The 27,573-nt window shown below is 39.6% G+C and overlaps 1 protein-coding gene and 1 long non-coding RNA gene across 2 annotated transcripts; both read right to left on the bottom strand.

Moving 5' to 3' along the window:
• Window positions 1-1,640: 1,640 nt before the first annotated feature.
• On the bottom strand, window positions 1,641-13,595 carry LOC142172973 (uncharacterized). Its single transcript, XR_012702294.1, has 4 exons — window positions 12,814-13,595; window positions 9,771-9,841; window positions 7,718-9,250; window positions 1,641-1,902 (listed from the first exon to the last, which is right to left on the bottom strand). It is a non-coding gene; the product is annotated as an uncharacterized LOC142172973 (long non-coding RNA).
• Window positions 13,596-20,375: 6,780 nt separating this feature from the next.
• On the bottom strand, window positions 20,376-26,922 carry LOC107798422 (putative CoA ligase CCL7). Its single transcript, XM_016621410.2, has 6 exons — window positions 25,716-26,922; window positions 24,930-25,119; window positions 24,467-24,612; window positions 21,587-21,654; window positions 21,367-21,469; window positions 20,376-20,623 (listed from the first exon to the last, which is right to left on the bottom strand). Exons 1-6 carry the CDS (start codon window positions 26,709-26,711, stop codon window positions 20,510-20,512), a joined length of 1,617 nt encoding a protein of 538 aa, XP_016476896.1. The 5' UTR covers window positions 26,712-26,922; the 3' UTR covers window positions 20,376-20,509.
• Between the last annotated feature and the right edge of the window lie 651 nt (window positions 26,923-27,573).

Genomic DNA, 27,573 nt, shown 5'->3' with positions numbered 1-27,573 from the left:
TTATCGAATTCCGAGACGTGGGCCCGGGGGTTGGGTTTGGTTAATTTCGGGATTTGCATTGTATTTTGATTTCTTTCGAGTGAGCTTTGTTCCCTTAGCATATTTTGATGTTTATGTACTGATTTTGGTTAGATTTGGGGCATCCGGAGGCCAATTAGAGAGGCAAGAACATCGCGGGCTAGAGTTTGGACCGGATAGATGAGTAATTATTGTAATGTTTTCCTGAGGGTATGAAACCCCGAATTTCACATCGTTGTGCTATATTGAGGTGATGCACATGCTAGATGACGAGCGTGGAGTCGTACACTGTTGGGGATTGTGACTTAGTCAGTCCCGAATGACTGTTTTATTGCGTATTTGATTGAAAATTGTTTGCTATCATCATATTTTGGGCTGAATGCCATATTTGGGCCTCGTGCCAACTATTTTGGACCCTTGGGGGATTTTTACTAGTATTCCTCACTATTTTGACTTTATACTTGTACTCGGTCATGCTATATTCTATTGTTTTTATAACTCAGCCATATTTACTCTGTTTTGACATCTTAAATGATATTTTGAGTTGAGCATCATATTTTACTGTGTCCGAGTGGCTTTTAGAGATTTCTGACTGAGTATGGCTGAGGGCCTGTGTTGTGAGGATATTATGGGATCTGGTTGTGCGTCGCAGCGGTATTGAGCCGATTCATGATTATGAGGCTGAGGGCCTGAGTTGTATGCCACAAGGTGGCTTGATATGAGGCCGAGATCTTATTGATTATGCCACGAGATGGCTTGATATTGCGCTTGGGCCGTAAGGGGCCCCTCCCGGAGTCTATACACTCCCAGTGACGCGGGTACCCAGTGTGATATGTGATATAGCCCGAAGGGCTGGTGTTGTTCCATGTTATTGCCCGAGGGGCTGATTCTGTTGATATTGTGCCCGAGGGGCTGATTTTATGTGTTTATCTTTTCTCGTTGCTTTTCATTTACTTATTTAACTGTTAAAAGGATGTTTTAAAGAAGCTTATACTGAACTAAGGTGTTTTTATAAGATTTCACTATTTTATTGCATTGTATTGGTTTTACACTGCCTCTTTATAGCATTTTGCGGTGTTTTACGTGTTTTCTTATCGCTTAGTCTTCACTTATTCTTATTACTCACTGAGTTGGCATACTCACCTTACTCCCTGCACCATGTGTGCAGATTCAGGAGCTTCGGGCCCTGCTAGCGAGGGTTGATTACTTCTAGTAGACTGTTTGGAGCTCACTAGGTAGCTGTTCGGCGTTCGTAACCTAGTGTTTCTCCCTTCTATCTTTATTTTTCCTTGTACTGGATTCTGTAATAGACTGTGTAGTCCTTTTTCATACTCTTAGACTTATGTTAGATGCTCATGACTGGTGACACCTCGATGTCGGGCTGTGTTGGTTTCCGCAGTTGATATATTTAACTCTATTTTGGGATTTATCATTATTAATGACTTCATTATGAATTATTATATCTGTTAATTTACTTGGGGGTTTGTGTCAGTGTCACGACCCAATTCCCGAACCCGGTCGTGGTGGCGCATCTCGTGAAGACAAAGCCAACCAAAACAAACGAAACACCTCTTTTAACAATTAATTAACATAAACAAGTCTAAAACATGATTAATATAGCCATAATTGCGAAAACAATGATAATAACAAAAGGGAAACCATCCCGACACAGCCCAAACCGGGGTGTCACAAGTCATGAGCAACTAAGAAATCCGGATACAAGTCTACTGAACACTAATTCCGATACAATATTTCTAAAAATATGAAAATGATAAGATAAGGGAGACACGGGGCTGCGAACACGAACAGCTACCTCGTAGTCTCCGAATCACTGCCTAAACTGGGAGAATCAGCACTCAGGAGCGGACTCTGCGATGCCTGAATCTGCACACATGGTGCAGGGAGTAATATGAGTACTCCGACTTAGTGAGTAATAATTATAAATAATGGCTGAAAGTATGAAAACACGTAAAGGTACAAAGCAATTCCATATCAAGCAGTAAAATCACTTAAAGCAGTAAATCAGTGAAGAAATCAAATGATATTCCTTTTTAAAACAAGTAAAACAGGTAAATAACAAGTAGAAAATCTGCCCCTCGGACACAGTATCAACCGCTCAGAACAGTATCAGCCCCTCAGGCTCACTCTCAGTACAGTATCAGCCCTTCTGGCTCAGTATCAATCACTTAGAATAGTATCAGCCCCTCGGGCTCACTCTTAGATCATAATGGGTACTCGCGCTCACTGTGGGTGTGCAGACTCCGGAGGGGCCCCTTAAGGCCCAAGCACTATATCAAGCCACCTTGTGGCATCATCACTCGGCACTCGGCCTCACATCACTCAACATATCCTCACATATGGCTCTCGGCCTCACTCAGTCCAAAAATCATCACAAGCCCCTTGGGCATTAGTAAAATAGTAGTTCTCAGCCCAAGACATGATGTAGAAATATCATTTAAGTTTCAAATCTGAGTAAAAGTGGCTGAGTTTGTAATACATTAGATATCAACAGGACTGAGTTCAAATAATAAGTCAAGCAATCAGGAAACAGTGATAAAAATCCCCGAAGGGTTCAAATAGTTGGCACGAAGCCCAAATATGGCAATCAGCCCAAATCATGATGATAACAAATGAATTTCAGTCAAATACGCGGTAAAATCATCAATCGGGATGGACCAAGTCACAATCCAGTAGTAAAATACCCCACGCTCATCATCCAGCGCGTATCTTGCCTCAATATAGCACTACGATGTGCAATCCGGGGTTTCAAACCCTCAGGACATCATTTACAATCATTACTCACCTCAAGCCAGCCAAAACTCTAGCTCGCTATACCCTTGCCTCTCAAATCGGCCTCCTCGCGCGTCGAATCTGACCAAAACTGCAACGAATACGTCACAATAGGCTAAGGAAACAATACCCAATCGAAAACAATCGAAAAATATCAAAAATCCCGAAATTGGCCAAACCTGAGCCCCGGGCCCATTTCTCGAAACTCAAAAAATTTTACATCATTAGATTCCTTATCTCGCCACGAGTTCATACATATAAAAATCACAAGAATCGGAGTTCAATCGGCCCCTCAAATCCCTAATCTTAGCTCTCTGAAGTTCAAGCCAAAACCTCCATTTTTAGTCCATGATTTTCTTAAATTTCCAGTCTTAATTCATGTAATAACACCATAGGATTGTGTTTTAGGTCCAAAATTCCTTACCTTATCGAAGCTCCTTGAAATCCCTCTTCAAAATCGTCCAAAATTCTCCAAGTCCGAAGTTAGAAATGAGAAACCCTTCAAAATTTGCGAAGAAGAACTTAAATACCTTCTGCCCAGCCATAACCGCATCTGCGGTCAAATAGCCGCTTCTGCGGTTGAAACTCTGCATCTGCGGAACCTCATTAAGTCCCGCCTGGCCGCATCTGCGGTCCAATAGCCGCATCTACGGCTCCGCAGGTGCGGCTCCCTATCCGCATCTGCGGTCCCAGCCGATCCTTGCCTTTTTCGCTTCTGCGACCCCCAACCCGCATCTGCGACACCGCACCTGCGGTCCCCAAATCGCAGGTGCAAAAATACCTGAAGCACCAAAAAATTTGCAACAACACAAGTCCAAACTCTTTCCGTTAGCCATCCGAAACCACCCTGAGGCCCCCGAGACCTCAGCTAAACGCACCAACGCATCTTAAATCATCATTCAAACTTGTTCCAATCACCAAATCACCTTGAACAACACCAAAACCGTCAATTCACATCGAATTCAAGCCTAAGTTCTTCTAAAACATCTGAAACACGCATTCGATCAAAAACCCGACCAAATCACCTCCGAACGACCTAAAATTTTACACAAACATCCCAAATCACATAACAAAGCTACTGCAACTCTCGGAATTCCGTTCCGACCCTCGGATCAAAATCTCACCTACCAACCGGAAATCGCCAAAATACTAACTTCGCCAAAACAAGCTAATTTCTACACTGGACCTCCAAAACCACTTTCGATCACGCTCCTAAGTCACAAATCATCCCCTGAAGATAATCGAATCACCGAAAATCACATCCGATCTCTCTAACTCGTAAGTCAACATCCGGTTGACTTTTCCAAACTAAGCCTTCCTTAAAGAGACTAAGTGTCTCATTTCCTACCAAAACCAATCCAAATCGACTCGATCACACCAATTACAGATAATGAAGCATAAAGAAGCTGAAAACAGGGAAAACGGAGTGGTAACTCATGAGACGACGGGTCGGGTCGTCACATCCTCCCCAACTTAAACAAACGCTCATCCTCGATCGAGTCAAGAAACATACCTGAAGCCTCAAACAGGTGAGGATATCTGCTCTGCATCTCCCGCTCGGTCTCCCAGGTAGCCTCCTCCACGGGGTGACCTCTCCACTGTATCTTCACTGAAGCTATATCCTTTGATCTCAACTTTCAAACCTGACGACCCAAAATAGCTATTGGCTCCACATTAAGGGTCAAATCATCATCCAACTGAACCGTGCTGAAGTCCAAAACATAGGACGGGTCCCCAACATACTTCCGAAGCATAGAAATATGAAATATCGGATGCACACTCGACAAGCTGGGTGGCAAAGCAAGCATATAAGCCACCTCCCCAATCCTCCTAAGTACCTCAAAAGGCCCAATGAATCGCGGACTCAGCTTCTCTTTCTTTCTAAATCTCATAACACCCTTCATGGGCGAAACCTTCAGCAAGACCTTCTCGCCAACCATATAAGATACATCTCGAACCTTTCGGTCTGCATAACTCTTCTGACGCGACTGCGCTGTACGAAATCTCTCCTGAATCAACTTCACCTTCTCTAAGGCATCCTGAACCAAATCTGTCCCCAATAATCTCACCTCGCCGGGATCAAACCAACCAACTAGAGATCTACACCGCTCCCATACAACGCCTTATACGGGGCCATCTGAATACTGGACTGATATCTGTTGTTGTAGGAAAACTCTGCAAGCGGCAAAAACTCATCCCAAGAACCTCCGAAATAAATAACATAGGCACGCAACATGTCCTCTAATATCTGAATAGTACGCTCGGACTACCCGTCCGTCTGCGGATGAAATGTTGTGCTCAACTCCACCTGAGTACCCAACTCTCGCTGAAAAGTCCTCCAAAACTAAGAAGTAAATTGAGTACCTCTATCTGAAATAATCGACACTGGCACACCATGCAATCGAACAATCTCCCGGATAAATATCCCTACCAGCCGCTCCGAAGAATAGGTAGTACACACCGGAATGAAGTGCGCGGACTTGGTCAGCCGATCCACAACCACCCAAATAGCATCGAACTTCTTCAAAGTCTGAGGAAGACCACTCACAAAATCCATAGTGACTCTCTCCCACTTCCACTCGGGAATAACCATCTGCTGAAGCAAGCCACCTGGTCTCTGATGCTCATATTTCACCTGCGACAATTGAGATATCGAGCTACATACCCCACAATATCCTTCTTCATTCTTCTCCACCAATAGTGCTGCCTCAAGTCCTGATACATCTTCGTGGCACCCAGATGAATAGAGTACCGCGAGCTATGGGCCTCCTCCAGAATCAACTCCCTAAGCCTATCCATATTGGGCACACAGATCCGGCCCTGCATCCTCAACACGCCATCATCACCCATGGTCACATCTCTGGCATCATCATGCTGGACTCTGTACTTAAGGACAAGCAAATGCAGATCATCCTACTGGCACTCTCTAATGCGATCATATAAGAAAGACCGAGAAACACACAAGCCAACACCCGGCTGGGCTCCGAAATGTCTAATCTCACAAACCCATTGGCCAAAGCCTGAACATCAACTGCAAGGGGCCTTTCCCCAACTAGAATATACGCCAAACTCCCCATACTCGCTGCTTTTGAGCTCAAAGCATCGGCCACTACATTGGCCTTTCCTGGATGATACAGAATAGTAATATCATAATCCTTTAGCAACTCTAGCCACCTCCGCTGCCTCAAATTAAGGTCCTTTTGCTTGAACAAATGTTGAAGACTACGATGATCAGTGAATACCTCACAAGATACGCCATACAAGTAGTGCCTCCAAATCTTCAATGCTTGAACTATGGCAGCCAACTCCAGATCGTGAACAGGGTAGTTCTTCTCATGGGTCTTCAACTGACGAGAAGCATAAGCAATCACCCTACCCTCATGCATCAATATACAACCAATCCCAACTCTCGAAGCATCATAATACACTGTGTAAGAACCTAAAGCTGATGGCAAAACCAATACTGGAGTTGTGGTCAAAGCTATCTTGATCTTCTGAAAGCTCTCCTCACACTCATCCGACCATACAAATGAAACACCCTTCTGAGTCAACTTGGTCAAGGGCGATGCGATAGATGAGAATCCCTAAACAAATCGGTGATAATAGCCTGCCAACCCAAGAAAGCTACGAATCTCTGTGGTTGAGGACGGTCTAGGCCAACTCAGAACCGCCTCTATCTTCTTTGGATCAACCTGAATACCCTCGTTAGACACCACGTGCCCCAAGAAAGCCACTGAACTGAGCCAAAACTCACACTTGGAGAATTTTGCATAAAGTTTCTCCTCCTTCAATCTCTGCAATACAACTCTCAAATGCTCCACGTGCTCCTCCTGACTACGCGAGTACACCAGAATATCATCAATGAATACAATAATGAATGAATCCAGATAAGGTCGAAATACATTGTTCATCAAATGCATGAACGCTGCTGGGGCATTGGTCAGCCCAAAAGACATGACAAGAAATTCATAGTGACCATATCTAGTCTTGAAATTAGTCTTAAGAATATATGAATCCATGATCTTCAACTGGTGATAGCCAGAATGGAGATCAATCTTGGAGAACACCCTCGCTCCCTGAAGCTGATCAAATAAATCATCGATGCAAGGCAAATGATACTTGTTCTTAATGGTTACTTTGTTCAATTGCCTATAATCAATGCACATTCTCATAGTGCCATCCTTCTTCTTTACAAACAAAACCGGTGCACCCCAAGGTGACACACTAGGCTGAATGAACCCCTTATCTAGGAGTTCCTGAAGCTGATCCTTCAACTCTTTCAACTCTACTGGTGCCATACGATATGGCAGAATGGAAATGGGCTAAGTGCCCGGCACCAGGTCAATACCAAAATCAATATCCCTGTCTGATGGCATGCCCGGTAGGTCTGCAGGAAATACATCGGGAAACTCCCTCACAATTGGAACAGAATCAATGCTAGGAGTCTCAACTCCAACATCCCTCACAAACGCCAAATATGAAAGATAACCCTTCCCAACCATACGTTGGGCCTTCAAGAAAGAAATCACTCTACTAGGAACGTAATAAGTCACACCACGCCACTCGATCCTCGGTACACCCGGCATAGCCAAAGTGATTGTCTTAGCGTGACAGTCCAGAATAGCATGACATGGAGACAACCAATCCATGCCCAAAATGACATCAAAATCCACCATGCTCAATAGCAATAGATCTACTCGGGTCTCCAGACCCCCAATAGTCACCACACATGACTGGTACACGCGATCTACAACAGTAGTATCACCCACCGGGGTAGATACTTGAACAGGTAAGGCAAGAAACTCACGGGGCATACCCAAATAATGAGCAAAGTATGATGACACATAAGAAAAGGTGGAACCGGGATCAAATAATACAGAGGCATCTCTGTGGTAGACTAAAACAATACCTGTAATGACAGCATCTAAAGCAATAGCATCTAGTCTGCCTGGAAGTGCATAGAAACGGGCCTGACCACCCCCTGATCGACCTCCCCCTCTGAGGCGACCCCTGGTTGCCTGACCTCTACCCCTAGCTGGCTGGGCGGGTGGTGAGGTAATTGGAGCAGAAGTCTAGGGCTGACCCCTCTGCTGAGACGAACTAGCAATACGACGAGGACACTGCCTCCATACATGTCCAAACTCTCCACACTCAAAACAACTCCCAGGTGCTGGAGAATGGGACTGAAGGGAACCCCTCGTACTAGAGTGACTAGCTGATCCACTCGGCATGGAAGATCCCTGAACAAACGGGGCACGAGATGAACTCTGAGCTGGAAGGGCGCTGATTGAAGGCTGACCCTACTAAGAACCATGATAACCACAACCTGAAGTTGCCCCACGATACTCGGGACGGGCCAACTGAGCGGGCCTGAAAGAACGGCCTCTACCATGCTGGAACTAGCCCTTAGACGGAGCACTGCTGAAACTTCCAGAACCTCGAGGCCTCTTGGCATCCCTCTCCTCTCTATCTTGCCGGTGAGCCGTCTTAATCTCACGAGCAATATCAACCACCTCCTCAAATGAAATACCCAAGACTCTCTCTCTAGTCATCAGAATACGGAGATGATAGTTAAGGCTATCCACAAACCTCTTGATCCTCTCATGATCTGTCGGACCATCCAAATGGCATGACGAGCCAACTCAGAAAACCTCGACTCATACTGTGACACGGTCATATATCTCTGTCGAAGCCACTCAAATTGCCTACGTAGCTCCTCTCTGCGGGACTGCGGTACATACTTCTTCAATAAGAGAGTGGAGAACTCCTGCCAAGTCAAAGGCGCTGCACCTGCCGGTCTACGCCTCTCATACGCCTCCCACCAAGTGAAGGCAGCCCCAGTGAACTGAAAGGTGGTAAATGCTACACCACTAGACTCAAGAATCCCTGCCGTACGGAGCATCTGATGACACTTGTCGAGAAAACCCTGGGCATCCTCGCCCTCAACACCACTGAATGAAGGAGACTGGAGCCTACCAAACCTCTCGAGATGACGCTGCTCATCATCTAGCATAGCTGAAACTACGAACTCCTGAACTGGTGCAACCGGCTGAGCTGGAGGTGCTCCCGGCGTTTGCAATCCCTACACTACCTGCTCAGATGTGCGAGCAGCAGGGGTCTGATTGCCTCCCCCGGCCTCTGAAGTAGCTGTTGTTGTGGTAGCTGAAACTGCCTGAGCCAGGCCAGTGCAAACCGATAAGATCTGAGCCAGGGCCTCCTGAAGACCCGGAATCATGATGGGCACAGCTAGTGCCTGAACTGGTGCTGCTGGAGCATCCATAGCTGGAGCCTGGTCCTGAGCTGGGGCAGCTGGTGGATCAACAGGTGCTGCCCTCACTGCTCTGCCTCTACCACGACCACGACCGCGTCTACGGCCTCTGGTGGCCTCAGTGGGTGGTACTGGTGGTCATCCGCCTCATCCAGTAGCATGAGTCCTTGCCATCTGCGAGAGAATAGAATACATAAGTTTAGTTCTCGGACCAACAAAATCGCACGACAAGAATTTCAAGGATATGAAGTTCTTCCTAAAGGTTCGGCAGCCTCTCGAGGATAAATACAAACGTCTCCGTACTGATCCGCAAGACTCTACTAAACCTGCTCATGACTCGCGAGACTTATGTAACCTAGGCTCTAATACCAACTTGTCACGACCCAATTCACGAACCCGGTCATAATAGCGCCTCTCGTGAAGACAAGGCTAGCCAAAACAAACGAAACACCTCTTTTAACAATTAATTAACATAAACAAGTCTAAAACATGATTAATATAGCCATAATTACGGAAACATCGATAATACCAAAAGGGAAACCATCCCGACATAGCCCAAACCGGGGTGTCACAAGTCATGAGCAACTAAGAAATCTGGATACAAGTCTACTGAACACTAATTCCGATACAATAGTTCTAAAACATGAAAATGATAAGATAAGGGAGGCACGGGGCTGCGAACGCCAACAGCTACCTCGTAGTCTCCGAATCACTACCTAAACTGGGAGAATCAGCACTTAGGAGCGGACTCTGCAATACCTGAATCTGCACACATTATGCAGGGAGTAATGTGAGTACTCCGACTCAGTGAGTAATAATTATAAATAATGGCTGAAAGTATGAAAACACGTAAAGGCACAAAACAATTCCATATCAAGTAGTAAAATCACTTAAAGCAATAAATCAGTATTGAAATCAAATGATATTTCTTTTTAAAACAAGTAAAATAGGTAATTTAACAGGTAAATAACAAGTAGAAAATCCGCCCCTCTAGTACAGTATCAACAACTCAGAACAGTATCAGTCCCTCACGCTTACTCTTAGATCATAATGGGTACCCACGCTCACTGTGGGTGTGCAGACTCCGGAGGGGCCCCTTACGGCCCAAGCGCTATATCAAGCCACCTCGTGGCATCATCACTCGGTACTCGGCCTCACATCACTCGGCACTCGGCCTTACATCACTCAAGCCACCTCGTAGCATAGAAAGTATCTCAGGCCCTCGGCCTCATATAACTTAATATATCCTCACATATGGCTCTCGGCCTCACTCAGTCCAAAAATCATCACAAGCCCCTTGGGCATTAGTAAAATAGTAGTTCTCAGCCCAAGACATGATGTAGAAATATTATTTAAGTTTCAAATCTGAGTAAAAGTGGCTGAGTTTGTAAAACAGTAGATATCAACGAGACTGAGTTCAAATAATAAGTCAAGCAGTCAGGAAACAGTGATAAAAATCCCCGAAGGGTTCAAATAGTTGGCACGATGCCCAAATATGGCAATCAGCCCAAATCATGATGATAACAAATGAATTTCAGTCAAATACGCGGTAAAATCATCAATTGGGACAGACCAATTCACAATCCCCAGTAGTAAAAGACCTCACGCTCATCATCCAGTGCGTATCTTGCCTCAATATAGCACTACGATGTGCAACCCGAGGTTTAAAACCCTCAGGACAACATTTACAATCATTACTCACCTCAAGCCGGCCAAAACTCTAGCTCGCTATGCCCTTGCCTCTCAAATCGGCTTCCTCGCACGTCGAATCTGACCAAAACCACAACGAATACGTCACAATAGGCTAAGGAAACAATACCCAATCGAAAATAATCGAAAAATATCAAAAATTCCGAAATTGGCAAAACCCGAGCCCCGGGCCCACTTCTCGAAACTCAAACAAATTTACATCATTAGATTCCTTATCTCGCCACGAGTTTATACATATAAAAATCACAAGAATCGGAGTTCAATTGACCCCTCAAATTCCTAATCTTAGCTCTCTTAAGTTCAAGCCCTAACCTCCATTTTTAGTCCATGATTTTCTTAAATTTCCAGTCTTAATTCATGTAATAACACCATAGGATTGTGTTTTAGGTCCAAAAATCCTTACCTTATCGAAGCTCCTTGAAATTCCTCTTCAAAATCGTCCAAAATTCTCCAAGTCTGAAGTTAGAAATGAGAAACCCTCCAAAATTCGCGAAGAAGAACTTAAATACCTTCTGCCCAGCCATAACCGCATCTGCGGTCAAATAGCCGCTTCTGCGGTTGAAACTCTGCATATGCGGAACCCCATTAAGTCCCGCCTAGCCGCATCTGCGGTCCAATAGCTGCATATGCGGCTCCCTATCCGTATCTGCGGTCCCAGCCAATCCTTGCCTTTTCCGCTTCTGCGACCCCCAACCCGCATCTGCGACACCGCACCTGCGGTCCCCAAACCGCAGGTGCGAAAATACCTGAAGCACCAGAAAATCTGCAACAACACAAGTCCAAACTCTTCCCGTTAGCCATCCGAAACCATGCCGAGGCCCTCGGGACCTCAACCAAACGCACCAACGCATCTTAAATCATCATTCAAATTTGTTCCAATCATCATATCACCTCGAACAACACCAAAACTGTCAATTCACATCGAATTCAAGCCTAAGTTCTTCTAAAACTTCCGAAACACGCATTCGATCAAAAACCCGACTAAATCACCTCCAAACGACCTAAAATTTTACACAACTCTCGGAAGTCCGTTCTGACCCTCGGATCAAAATCTCACCTACTAACCGGAAATCGCCAAAATACTAACTTCGCCAAAACAAGCTAATTTCTACACCGGACCTCCAAAACCACTTCCGATCACGCTCCTAAGTCAAAAATCATCCTCCGAAGCTAACCGAATCATCGGAAATCACATCCGAGCCCTCTAACTTATAAGTCAACATCCGGATGACTTTTCCAAACTAAGTCTTCCTTAAAGAGACTAAGTGTCTCATTTCCTACCAAAACCAATCCAAATCGACTCGATCACACCAATTACAGATAATGAAGCATAAAGAAGCTGAAAACGGGGAAAACGGAGCAGTAACTCATGAGACGACGGGTCGGGTCGTCACAATCAGCTGGCCTTGTCTTCATGAGAGGCGCCATCACGACCAGGTCTGGGTTTAGGGTCGTGACATTCACATTCACTTCGGGGCATTCCCCTGATAAAATATGAAAATATATGTACAAACTCTGCGGAGCATTCCCCTGAATAAAAACTAAAGGGAACGACCTCTTGCCTCGAGTAAAATAAAAGACGAGACCTAAAATTTACCTACCCAAATGATGACGTCCTAAGTATGCTACTAGCGGAAAAATAAAGAGCTAATAATAACTAAATAGAAATACTAAACATTAAACGCAATTCTATTTTCTTTCAATTTTCAATTCCACGACCTTTTGATTCAAGCCTGACTAATGAAATAATGATCCCATCACTTTTCTTTTAACATGATTCCACCCCCCCCCCTCCCCAAACTGCCCAAACCAAATTAAGATTAATGATCCTTTTCTAAATATTAATCAAGTTAAGCAACTTAAAATATACTTTTAACAAAGAATACATAAACTAAATGATGAACAAATCAAACAGAAGCAGTTTTAATCAAGAACGAAAAGTAATAGGCAACCAAATCAAGATTCCATTCATTGCATCGAGAAAACAGATCTTAAAACTAAAGAGCAAATACAGTTTAGAATTGGACCTTTATAGTTGTAACATGTTTTTGAAACAATGAACAAGAAAACTTCTGGCTAGAGTTGATGATCTCGACGGACCGGACCTTGACAACCACAAAACTTCAATACTCATCTCCGAATAGATCTCACAAACGAGCTCAAAAATGGACTCAAACTAGCGAAACTTCAGCAGCAAAAATGAGGCTCAAGGCAACCCAGAAATTGAACTTCAAAATCCCCTAAAAAATTGTTTGCAAACTGAAAAGAAAATCAGAAAACTTTTGCTTCTTTTTCAAAGGGAATTTCGGCTAAAATAAGGCTTAGGATATCAACTGTTTTGTAGTATGGTAAGGCATCCAACAATCTCCTAAACACTGTAAGATCAGATAATGAACAAGGCAAGCCTTCGATTGGGGGACTGAGCAATGAAGAATGTACATCGAATTTGAGGTAGGGCCAAATGTAGAGGATGTATGAGGTGGCTATTGTTCCGTTTGTGAGAATATGGGTAGATGAGGTTTGGTTCGTTTCTTGGGGTCGGCTGACTCTGCTAGAGTGGGAGGGGTCCGGCCGCTGACCTATCTAGGGTTCCTTAGAAATTTTTGTGGTGTTGCTCGAAGGTTGTTGCTAGATTTCCGGCCACTCACTGGTGAAGCAGTGGTAGCAGAAGAAACAAGGGGAGGGAGAGAGAGTGAGGTAAGAGAAGAGTGGAGGGGAGAAGGTGGGGCGGCTGGAGTAGTCCTTCTCCTTTGGTTGGGCGGCTGAAGGTGTAGAAAAGGAAGAGTGGGGTTCGGCTGACTCCTCTCTCTCTCTATTAGGGTTCAAGGCTGACTTTAGTTTTAGGAGATAGTTATTAGAGTTTAGAGGGTATTGGGTCGTCCTGATCTGGGCTTAAAATTGGGCCAAATCAAGCTCAAATAATTGTCTTCTCACATAAAAACAAGATAGAACTAGCCCAAAAATTCATTCTCTTTTCAAGAATAATAAAATACTAATTGATTTTAACTAAACTATATATTAAAAGTGGAACTATATATCTATATTAAAAGTGTAATTATATATATATTTTTATATTTTTCCAAAGATTGTGTTAAAGTAAAAATAGAAAAGATAGCAAAATTAGAATAACATCACTACAAAAAGACTAATGATATTAAATTATATTAAAATATTAAAATATATAGCATGAGAAATATTATAAAGGTGAAACTATTTTTGTGTTTTCAAATTATGTTTTGGAATTAAAAATAAACTAAAACTGTATAATAACTCAAATAAATATTTAAAAATATTAAAATATTAAAACTAACTTTAAAAATTGCGCGGGTCAAAAATCACATGCTTACAAGATATACTTTTGTCTTCCATTTTAGATCATACTGAAATAAGAATGTCACGACCCCAGTTCTGGTTTCCTTCTTCACGTTCGCGAGTGGGGTCTTGCATTCGCAAAGAGGAGCTGGGGTTGGGGCTGGGGGAGGTTTAATGCTTCGCGTTCGTGAAGCTGGGAGGTCTTATAACTACGCGTTCACGATGATGGTCCAGCGTTCGCGTAGGAGGAGGAAATTGGTCATCGCGTTTGCGACACGGACATCGCGTTCGCGATGAAGGAAAGCTGGACCCAAGCGAAGTTGTAGTTCGTGAACGCGAGGGTCCTTCCAGTTCGCGAAGAAGGAAATACCTGGGTAGAATGTTTAAGTTCAAAATTGAGGGTTTAACCATTTTTGTGAAAACTAGAATTGGGAGCTCGAATTTGAGCGAGGGTTTGAGGAATTTTCATAGATATCGATTGGGTAACGATTCTTAACTCCATTTTACTTGTAACCTATTAATCTAACATGAATTCATCATTTAATTTCGGAAGTTTGATGAAAATTGGGAGAAAGTTCTTAGACCTAAATTTTGAGTTTTTATTAGGGATTTGACATTTGATTTGGATAATTTTTGTATGGTTAGACTCGTGAGAGTATGAAGATTCTGAAAATATAAATTTTACCCGATTCCAAGACGTGGGCCCGAAGGGCATTTTGGTCATTTTACCTAATTTCGCGTATTAGCTCAGAATTTATTAGTAGAATCAGTTACTTGAAGTGTTATTTATATTATGCAATTGAATTGAATAGATTTGGGTCATTTAAAGTTGAGTACTCGTGGCAAGAACGTGGTCTCGGGTTGATTATTGAGCCGGTTCGAGGTAAGTGGCTTGTTTAACCTTGTGTGGGGGAAACTCCCCTTAGAATTTGGTATTATTGATAGTTGAAATGTCTTGTACGTGAGGTGATGAGTGTGTACTTGTGCTAATTGTTGAAAATCCAATTTTCTTTAAGTAATTTTAACCGTGTCTCTTTTCCTTGTTTATACTACATGCAATTTAAACTTTTTGTTAGCTTAGGGAAGCATATCTAATTGATTTAATTGCATTACTTGCTCAAATTACTTTAATTGGATTATGTGCAGCATGCTAAGCTAGAAATACCTGTCTTACCTTGTTATGGAATTTGAAATGAATTGTGTATTCTTCGTGTTGTTGTTGTGTGTTTACTTTGGGACTACGGGACGGTATCCCCGGGAGATCCCCCTGCATGTTTACTTTGGGACTACGGATCGGTATTCTGGGAGATCCCCCTGCACTTTTATATTGGAACTACGAGACTGCACCCGGTAGATTCCCCTAGTACTGGGTATTTATATTTGGGACTATGGATCGGGATTCTGGTAGATCCCCGTGCAATATGAGTTGGACTATGGGACGGTATCCCAGGAGATCCACTGGATATGTATATTGGGACTACAGGACGGTATCCTGGAAAATCCCCGGTTGTTATCTCTGTGTTGAGCTGTACTCTTTTCCGTGATCATTTTGCCTCTGTTATAGTTGTTGTTGTTCTTTCTATTCTATGTTATTTCTTACTGTTGCGCTTAATTATATTGTCTTATTCTACATTATTATACCCTATATTTCATGAATCTCAGTAGGGTCCTAACTTTCCTCGTCACTACCCGACCGAGGTTAGGCTTGGCACTTACTGAGTACCGCTGTGGTGTACTCATGCCCTTTCTGCGCATATTTTTCATGTGCAGATCCAGGTACTTCCACTCAGTCTTATCACACTTGAGGCGAGGCGCATTCATAGAGACTTCGAGGTATATCTGCCGCGTCCGCAGACCGAAGAATCCATTTCTATCCTCAGTACTAGTATAGCCCTTCTGTATTTTCCTTTTTGATAGATATTTCTAGAGTTAGAGCTTTTTATGTAAACTCTTAGCTTGTGATTCATGAGGTTCCGGATTTTGAGAGTGTTAGGTTGAGATTTTGTACTGTTATATGTCAGGCGGCATCTTAAACACTGTTTCCTTTTTTATCTCAGTTTTTAATTATTTTCTTTCCGCAATTATTTTCTTTCCGCATTTGTTAGGCTTACCTAGTTGTACAGATTAGGTGCCGTCACGATAGTTCACGGAGGACGAACTAGGATCGTGACAAAGAAGCTAAATCTAATTGATGATATGCAAGTTTATAGGTTTGTGAAGGTAAAATAGGACTTCATCATAATCGCTATTTGTATAGAAGTGTAAATAAAAGAAGCTTTTGCAATATTTGAAATGTGTGAAGGTAACTGTGTCAAAAAACAAACTTGACCAATATTTATTAGCATCATTATTGCAAAAAATGTCTCTCGGCTAAGCGAGAAAGTAGCGTATTATGGTTAAGAATGTTGGTCATAGGTCCACATTAAAATAATGGGATTTTTACATACCTATACATTATTGGAAACTTTATTAACCTTCCTACTCAAGTTTCAATTTAATTACCTCCTATATACAAATATACCAATTATATACACTTTAGGAATTAAATGAGTATCTCTTTATATTATGAATCAATTATTTCTCATCCTTATTCTCTCTTCCTTGTGTTCTCTCTCTCTCTCTCTCTCTCTCTCTCTCTCTCTCTCTCTCTATATATATATATATATATATATATATATATATATATATATATATATATATATATATATATATATATATCTCTAATTTCAGTAATGTAGAGCAAAGGAAAAGAGAGCAGTAATTCCACTATTGACAGCCATTAAAAAGCTTTGAAGCTTTGAATTCGAATTTGGGTTTTCAAAAAATATTATTTGTTTGAATTGGGTGTTGTTGATAATTGGGAATTCTCTCTACGTCTCTCTCTATCTCTCAATCCCTAATTCTAGTAATGTAAAGCAAAGGAAAAGAGAGTAGCAATTCCACCATTGACAGTCATTAAAAAGCATTGAAGCTTTGAATTCGAATTTGGGTTTTCAAAAATCATTATTATTGAAGAAGAAGAAGAAGACATGACATACATTATACTACAGAAATTGTAGTTAAGTTGTAGTAAAATTTAAAAAAATTGTATTTTGTTGTTTATATATTTTTTATTTTATTTAAATATTGCATGAAAGTTGAACAATATTGTATAAAAATTGTATTTAAGTTGTATGATATTGTAATTATATATAACCGAGTAAAAATAATGTATGAAAATTGTAGATAAGTTGTATAATATATAATTAGTTGTATGAAATTTGTTTTTACTATGTACAAATCAGATACAAAATATACAAAAGACATACTGTATAAAATTTGTATAAAAATATATTTAAGTGGTATGATATTATAGTTGTATATAACTGGATAGAAATAATGTGTGAAAGTTGTAGACAAGTTGTAGATAAGTGTAATTTGTTCTTTCAGGGAAAACGGTTAGCCACAATGGATCTTGAGGATTTGTAAACGTCGAAATTGCGTGTCTTATCATTGATTCGTCGACTACCCAATTTCTCTCTAATGGGATGAATTCCAGGACATAAAATCCCCAGCCAAAGACTGGCAATTTCATCAAACTTTTCTTAAGTAGATATTTGATGTGGCCTAAACATCCTTTCCTCAATGCAAGATTCCATAGGTACATCTAATCGACCTTAGTTCTGTGGTTGGCGATCAGCAGAACACGTTCTTTTGGCGAAACATGATCACCAGAAAAAATTACATTGATTTCATTTAATTTTTTCAAATATGAATGGCCCTAGTCCAAGCCATAGACCAAACAGAAGCGCAACAACTTTCCTACTGTAAAGAGTGCTGAAGAAGCGCAAGAATACAACTGATATATTTCCTAAATATAAGTTCAATCTGGAGAGAAGAGGGGAGAGATGAGAGAAAAAAGGAAAAGGGTGTAACTAAATCCCTACAAATAATGAACTGGGAGCCTTTTAAGGTGGAATATATATATTTTGTAGACAAAACTTGTTTAGGTCGGGTAATTAACTAATGTGGACATTTTTGGTAATAAAGTTTCCAATAGTGTATAGATATGTTTTACATACCTACACACTATTGGAAACTTTATTACTCTCCCTACTCAAGTTTCAATTTAATTACCTCCTATATACAAATTTACCAATTATATACACTTTAGGAATTAAATGAGTATCCATTTATATTAGGAATCAATTATTTCTCATCCTTATTCTCTCTCTCTCTCTCTCTCTCTCTCTCTCTCTCTCTCTCTCTCTCTCTCTCTCTCTCTCTCTCTCTCTACGTCTCTCTCTATCTCTCAATCCCTAATTCCAGTAATGTAGAGCAAAGGAAAAGAGAGCAGCAATTCCACCATTGACAACCATTAAAAAGCTTTGAAGCTTTAAATTCGAATTTGGATTTTCAAAAAATATCATTTGTTTGAATTGGGTATTGTTGCAAATAATTGGGAATTCTCTCTACGTCTTTCTCTATCTCTCAATCCCTAATTCCAATGATGCAAAACAAAGGAAAAGAGATCAGCAATTCCACCATTGACAGCCATTAAAAAGCTTTGAAGCTTTGAATTCGAATTTGGATTTTCAAAAACCATTATTTGTTTGGATTGGGTGTTGTTGCAAACAATTGGGAATATTGTTTGGAGTTTATATCTCAATTTTGAGGGTGTTTTGGTGAAGATTAGACTTGATTTTGGCTGAATTTCAGATTGAAACTAGAAGAAGAAGAAGAAGAAGAAGAAGAAGAAGAAGAAGAAGAAGAAAGTTGTAGTAAAATTGTAGAAAATTATATTCTGTTGTTTATTGTAGTAAAATTGTAGAAAAATTGTATTCTGTTATTTATATATATATTTTTATTTAAATATTGCATGAAAGTTGAACAATATTGTATAAAAATTGTATTTAAGTTGTATAATATTGTAGTTGTATATAACTTGGTAAGAAATAATGTATGAAAATTGTAGATAAGTTGTATAATATATAATTAGTTGTATGAAATTTGTTTTTACTATGTATAAATCAGATACAAAATATACAAAAGATATATTGTATAAAATTTGTATAAAAATTGTATTTAAGTGGTATGATATTGTAGTTGTATATAACTGGGTAGAAAAAATATATGAAAGTTGTAGATAAGTTGTATAATATATAATTAGTTGTATGAAATTTATTAGCCACAATGAATTTTGAGGATCTGTAAACGTCGAAAGTGCGTGTCTTATTATTGATTCGTCGACAACCCAATTTCTCTCTTATGGGATGAATTCCAAGACATAAAATTCCCAGCCAAAGACTGGCAATTTCATCAAACTTTTCTTAAGTAGATATTTGATGTGGCCTAAACATCCTTTTCTCAATGCAAGATTCCATAGGTACATCCAATCGACCTTAGTTCTGTGGTTGGCGATCAATAGAACACGTTCTTTTGGCGGAACATGATCACCAGAAAAAATCACATTGGTTTCATTTATTTTTTCAAATAAAAATGGCCATAATCCAAGCCTCAGACCAAACAAAAGCGCAACAACTTTCCTACTATAAAGAGTGCTGAAGAAGCGCAAGAGTACAATTGGTATTTTTCCTAATTATAAGTTCAATCTGGAGAGAAGAGGGGAGAGAGGAGAGAGGAGAGAAAAAAGGAAAAAGATATAACTAAATCCCTTGATTTAAGGCACAAATAATTGATTGGGAGACTTTTAAGGTGAAATATATATATTTTGTAGATAAAACTTGTTTAAATCGGGTAATTAACTAAACATGGACATTTTTAGTAATAAAGTTTCCAATAATGTATAGGTATGTAAAAATCCCTAAAAGATTACTCGATATACAGAAAAAATATGATAACGTTATATTTCTTTTTTATTGTGAAACTTTTTGCAGAAAACATTGAGGACTATTGGTACTTGGATAAGAGATTGACATTTTAACAACACATTATCAAATAAGGTTGTGATATAACGTATTAGGTCCTGAAATGACACTGTTGCCTCTACTTATAATGCGAAGGATGACATCCAAAGGACAAAATTGGATAAATAGTCGATGCAATTATTTCAAACCATACTCCATAATATCGTATTATAATATTAAACTCCATTTTAGAACAACAAACCGACAACCATAGCCAAAGTCGTTTGATTCATTGAACATATTCTTTTTCTGAAAGTTAAAGACTATTTCCGAAATTATAAAACAAATCAAATGTATGTTCTTACCAAAACTAACACAAATTTGACTTGGAAATGGTCAAATAGAATATGTAAAAACAAAAACAAAGGAAATAAGCAGTTCCAATTGTGGCAGTTTATTATACATGTTACTTCTAAGTTCACATAATCATACAAATTCTGCCACAATTCGAAAAAATACAGTAGATGGAAGCGCAATTTAACATCTCATGAATAAACTGCAGATCTTAGAGTTTTGATCGAACCTTCTCGATCAGTTCTCGTCTTAGGATTTTCCCAGAGGCTGACTTGGGGACACTGTTTACGAATGTCACCTTCCGCAATCTTTTGAAAGGTGCAACCTGCAAGACATATGGAAATTACATGTAAATGTTCAATTGTATTTGGTATAACGGAAGTCATTTTTCAAGAGAAAGATTGATAATGATTTCCACCTTTGGACCTACTAGAGCATGCTCTGGTCCAGCGAAATATTCAATAAAATTAGCTTGTGAAGTGACAATTAGTAGTATAATTTAGTAAATCCCACACCAACAGATAGTCTGACGATGGTCCGGGCTACACTGCTTAAACCACTCCCAATAATCAATCCAAGAGCAGATATCTAAATGGTTAGGATAAGATGCAGGAAGCGAGACTTAGATGGTTTGGGCATGTGAAAAAGAGGAGCGTAGATGCCCCAGTGAGGAGGTGCGAGAGGTTGGCCCTGGTGGGTTTGAGAAGAAACAGAGGTCGGACGAAAAAGTATTGGAAATAGGTGATCAAGATGTGGCTTTGCTTCAGCTTACCGAGAACATGAACCTTGATAGGATGGTATGGAAGTCAATAATTAAGGTAGAAGGCTAGTTGGTAGTCGTGAATGTTTCTTTTACATATCAATAGTATTAGTGTTAGTCTGGTGCGATACTATTGTGAGATTTATAGTTTTACGTGTTGTCCCCTTTGCTTCGTTTTCTTGTTATCTTGTTGTTGTTAATGCTTGTGCTACTGCTTTATTTTCATCTTGCCTTGATCTTCTAAGCCTGTTGTGCAGGTGCGCGCATCATGTGAATATCTAAGAGATGTCACTGTTTCGCGATCATACCTGATCTGCAATGAACTTCTGAACATCTTCTTCAGTTAGAGAGCTATTAGGCGAGCGAACAACGTATGTAATTGGAACCTCACCAGCCTCAGCATCAGGAAACCTATAAAAAAAACTCTTAACTTCATACATTCTTGGATCATCTTTTCAAATAACATTACAGTATCACATGACATTTTTCGAATAAGATAGCTTCAAAATTTACTAGAGCAATACTTACGGGATAACAACAGCATCTAATATTTCAGGATGAGAAACTAGTAGACCTTCAAGCTCTGCTGGTGCAACCTGATAAAGAAATAAACTTGAACTATCACCCTTGATTAATTGATATAAAAATCAATCCGCATCTGGAAACATTAAATAATCCATTGCTTATGGAAATGAAAATAGACACCTAATGTTGAACACTTGACAACACCTACTTGATAAGGTTATTTTCACTAGGTTACTAGGAATCGAAGTGAGAGCTTTTACCTATCCTTTCAACTTGCATATTAGTCTAACTAACAGGATAAAGAAGCACCCACGGATATGGTATAGTGATCAATGAAGTGGGTTGAGAACCGTGAGGTCTCAGGTCAAATCCCAGCATTCCGGTAGGAGGTAGCAAGTACCCCGTGTAATTAGTCGAGGTGCGGCGCAAGCTGACCCGGATACCACGGTTATCAAAAGGACGGGATAAAGAATCTTCCCGGAAGTTATTTGAGCAGAAACCAGCAATGTGGAAAAAGATAAAAATACCTGCTGGCAATTACAAGGATTAATCTTATTCTCACATCAAGCTATTTTATCCCTCAGAAAAAAGCATGTATGAAGATTCTTTTATTCTGCTTATCTTTGTTCTATTGAAGTTTCATTTTTATATGACTGAAAATGCAGTGAAAATGGACTAGCACACAAGACTCAAGTGATGGACCTCGAAACGAAGGATCCAGCAGCTCTACACCCTTCTTCTCCTTTTAGAAATACATGGGATAAAAGGTTATAGGGGGATTTACTTTGTTTATGAGTCTCATATGGAGTAACTTAATGTGGTCAGGTTGTACTGAATAATTCAGGCTAAAAAGACATAGACATAGGAAGTTTGAGGAAAGAAACATTCTTAGCATCTCGCAACCCCCAAGGTGGAAGTAGAGATCTATCTTCTTAATTCTGCATTTGCCGAGACCATCAAGAACCCTAAGTGTACTGCACGTGCAATTTTTATCTAAGGGGTGAGAGGCGAGCTTGCCAGGAGAAGAAAAGATCAGAGCAGTAAGAAGTATCAAAATTTATGCGATGCAACACTCAGCTCTTCCAACTTTTTTTCGTACACCCAGGATGCTATGTTTCGGCCATAAACGGGTCAAGGTAGAGTTTATCCATTTAAGTGCGGAGCAAAGTTGATGATATTCATAGATTGCTTAGTTATGGAGTCTCTCTCCAATGCTATTTGAAGTATAATGAGTTTTGACAATCTTTAATTCGACTAGAGCGGTAGATATTATATTTCTTTTAGTTCTTTCAAAGAGGATGAATGAGTGAAAAGAAGTTCATCCCGAGTAAGAAGGACAGGCAAATAAAAGAATCTATTATTGAGAGCACCCTAAACGGGAACCTCAGTGCTAAGTTCAGCAGCACATTCAACTGGTAAACCTGGAGTTTCCTCTCTCTGAAAAGAATGGTCAAACAATCATTATGCCATAGTCCGAATCTGAAAGAAATGGTGGTCCAGGAAAAGTTGAACTAGTCAACTAGGAAGCTATATGCTCTACTATGGAAACCTCTATGGCAAGGTACTTGGACTATATGCTGCGATGTCCAATGACTTAGGTTTACAAGCCCAAAGTTTATTAATCAATTGCACAGGAAACATACTGAGTCTCCTCTATGGGGGCTGCCACGGGCATTATCCCATGAAGCAACCACCACAGAGGCTGACTGGATAATAACAACAACAACAACAAACCAAGTGAAATCCCATAAGTGGGGTCTGGGGAGGGTAGTGTGTACGCACACCTTGCCCCTACCCTGGGGAGGTAGAGAGGCTGTTTTCGCAAGACCCTCGGATTGAGAGGAAGGATAGGATCAAACAAATATCAACAACAACAGAGGCTGATTGGACCTACTGTGATATACAGCTTGTAAATAGATAGACCTCCTAAGAGGAATTTCGCCAACACGTGATACAAAGCCTGTTAAAGAGTATTGAACATATGGGAGGAATCACAATATATAGTTGAGAAGATCATGTTGTGAGCAGTTGCGAGAAATTAATAAAGGTGATCCTTTTTGGAATCAAACCAAAATGTTTTTCCAAGAAGCTTTCCTCAGACAAAAACCAATTTGATTTAAAACAGATATCAGTTTCCTGAAATTAGACCAAAAAGCTTTCCAGAAACCTAAACAAAACCAACTCAGGTTTTCCAAAACAAAATGTTCTCTAAAAGCTTGTTCACAAAAAACTAATTGAACATGCAACTTCCCCCCTAATTCATTACTAAAAATTAAACAACAGTCGAATCCAAAGACCACCAACAAACAAAGAGTTCCTAATTTGAAAACTTAAGTTCAAGACAAGAAAAAAGGCAGTTGACATAGGAAAAAAACAGACATAATTTTAGTCCCTTCAGGATAAACAGACATAATGAATCAGAAAGACACGGTGTTTTTTCTCCCTTCAGCATATCAAATTTTGGCCAGGGAACTAATGCTATATGCACCAATTAGAGGCAAGACAGCATGTACTAATATAGATACAGCAAGTTCAGCTAAGTCTTTGCTACCGTTTGGCCATAAAAGAAATTCACTTTTTCCGAAAAAATTTCACTTTTTTCGATCTAATTATTTTCAATTTTCACTTGAAGATGAATTTCTAAATTTTTTGAAAATTTGAAAAACTCCAAAAAACTATTTTTCAAAATTCACTTCAGATCATTCACAAAAATTCAAAAACAACCCAAAATTGTATTCATGTCCAAACACAACTCTAATTTTCAAATACCATTTTTACTCGAAAAAAAATTTACTTTTTCCAGAATTTTACAATTCTTTTGTCCAAACTCCCACTTATTTTTAAAACCCGGAGGAAAATTTGCCATCACCAAAAAGAGGGTACCTGAAAACCTTTGCACTTGATCAGCTCTTTGATCCTATCAACGACATAGAGCATTCCTTCCTCATCAAAGTATCCAAGATCTCCCGTATGAACCCAACCCTGATTATCTATAGTGAGCTTTGTGGCCTGTGGATTATTGAAATAGCCTGAAAATAACAAAACTCCATAAAGAACAGGACATAAAACGCAATGCCTGCCCATCGCGAAATGAGAACCAGTATTCCTCAAAGTTAACAGAATTGAGTAAACTGCCATATGAAAACAATTCATTTTCAGAATAACAATTATTGCCTTGTCCAAAAGAAACATAGTAGCTCAAAAAACACAGTTCAGCAGATTTACATGCAACAAGGTACAAAGTGCAATTTCCGTTGTACCGGTTTTACCTTTTATGATAGCAAAAGAATAGAATTCTATTCTAGTCATACATACATAACTACACCAAATTTGGCAAAGATTGTACCTTGCATCATGTTGGGACCACGCACCCATATTTCCCCTAATTGTCCAGGAGGAAGAGGCTTCAGTTTATCAACACTAATTATTTGAGCTTCCACTCCAGGAGCCAAGGTCCCCGCTGATCCTGTGTGTCTCGGTCCAACATATGGACTCTCCACTGCCACAATTCCACATGTTTCTGTCATACCATATCCCTGAAATTATAGCACTATGAACTATGAGAATTCCTCCTAAGGTACTTACCAAATGTCATGACCATTCATGGGAAGCTATCCATATTGCCCATATGGGCTGTCTGGTTATTCATTTATTTCTCTCGCTACTGTTTTGGTGTTAACAGAACATTGTAAACAAAAGCATCAAAGGTCACTAAAGTTTTGATGTTTTATAAAAAGAGAAAGTTGTTTTGATGTTTTGAAGGCAAATGCCTAGACAAGGAGAAGTACTATTACTGAAAGGTTAAAACAACAACTACTACAATTAACAAAGGATCAGTTTCAAACTAGTTGGGGTCAGCTATGCAATCCTCTATATTCTCATCCATTTTGACATGTTCCGTTCCAACAAAAAATGCAGTCTGGTGCACTAAGTTCCCACTTCGCAAGGGTCTGAAAAAGATTAGATCACATTGGGTCTATTGTATAGAGCCTTACTTGCATTTCTGCAAAAGACGGTTCTTATGGATTGAACCTGTGACCTCCTGATCATATGGCAGCAACTCTTTGCCATTGCGCCAAGACTCCCTATCATTCCAATATTCGAGGTAGAAATAATGCAGCAAAAAAATTACCTGAAAAACAACAGCCTGAGGAAAGTTCTTAGCGCATTCCTCCATCAATTCCTTCCCTAAAGGTGCAGCCCCCGAACCAATATTCCTCAACGATGTTAAATTATACCTCTTCACCACAGGATTCTTAGCCAATGCTAAAACAACCGGAGGCACAATCCACAAATGTGTCACCCTATACTTATCAACAGTCTTCAAAATCATTTCCAAATCAAACTTAGCCATAGACACAATAGCACTACCCCTTTGCAATTGTGCATACATAATAACAGCTAGACCAAACACATGAAACATAGGCAAAACACACAAAAAAACATTATGCATTTCACCCTTCAAATCTTGATCAGCAGTTACCATTAAAGATGCAGCAATGAAATTCCTGTGACTTAAAACTACTCCTTTACTAATCCCTGTTGTACCTGAAGAGTACAACAATGCAGCAGTATCACTCTGATTTATCCCACTATTATCCAAATTCACATACCCTGATTTATCAACTAACTCAGTAAACGTTGCGCCACTAAAATTACAATCGTTTTTGTGACCCAAAAGCAAAATAGGTAAATTAAAGCCACTAATTTTATCAAGCAACTCGGGGACAGTTATAATAAGCTTTGGTTTACAATCTTTAATTTGCTTAGAAAGTTCAGAAACTGTGTACATAGGATTAACAGTTGTAGCAATAGCACCTAAAGCAATAACACCAAAGAAACAAAGAGGGAATTGAATAGAGTTAGGTGCAAAAATAAGAACAACGTCATTTTTCTTTATACCAAATTGGTGAATTAGGCCATGGGAAATTTTGGATACAATTGTTTTGAATTGAGAAAAAGTCAAAGTTTGACCAGAATCACCATCAAAAAGTGCTGGTTTTTCAGGAAAAGAGGAAATATTTCGGAAGAGAAAAGAGACCATAGAAAGATTTTGATCTTTTGGAAGAAACAGAGGAGGTCTAAGTGATCTGTATATTTCATCACGCCCATAACCAGATTTTTCCATTGAATTGAACACTATTTTTGACTTGATTTTTATGTAATGCTTTTTCTGAATTTTCAGTGGGAAATAAATTGGTATTTGGGATTCTTGAATTGAGGAGAAAAGATAGGAAAATGACAAGGAAATATATAAGGTATTATGAAGATTAGATAGAGGAAAGACAGTTTGTTGAGTCGTCCATGGTAGAGTCCACCATAATTATTTAGGAAAAGTCAAATATTTTGTCTTTTTAATGGTTATTAATTTACATAGTAGGTATAGTATTTGGTTACTGACTAACTTAAAAATTATACTATGAAATACGAGTTGCTGTTATGTTTATGATTGGGAAATATTCAAATTTGTCACTGCATTATTTGCAATAATTTAGTTTCACTCTTCGTCATACTTTTAGTCGATTCATATCCCTACAGTTAGTATGTTTCAAGAGAGCTTCCGCATAAAATAGGTAGACTCTCCATGTTTAAATTTTTCGAGACAATGCTATCCGTCAACATTTTGACTATTATTTTGAAATTATTCTCAAATTTAAGCTTTATTAGTGATCAAAGAAAAAAAAATTTGTATTAATTTACTATAATAGGTATAGTATTTGGTTACAGACTAAAAAATTATACTATGAAATACGAGTTGCTGTTATGTTTATGATTGGGAAAGATTCTAAGCCTTCTTTGCAATAATCTAATTTTTCTCTCTATTATTTGTATTCTTGCAATTAGTAAGTCTTGTATTTGTTCTTTTTATTAAGGGAGCTTCAGCAAAAAATGGATAGACTCTGCTTTAGAGAAAAGGGTCTAATATTATCCGTCAATTTTTTACTATATATTATTTTCAAATTTGAGCTTTGTCAGAGATCACAGAAAAA

Source organism: Nicotiana tabacum, chromosome 18 (assembly GCF_000715075.1).
Source record: "Nicotiana tabacum cultivar K326 chromosome 18, ASM71507v2, whole genome shotgun sequence".
Lineage (NCBI taxonomy): Eukaryota > Viridiplantae > Streptophyta > Magnoliopsida > Solanales > Solanaceae > Nicotiana > Nicotiana tabacum.
The sequence above is the reverse complement of the archived record's forward strand: the minus strand, read 5'-3'. Positions and strand labels throughout refer to the sequence as shown.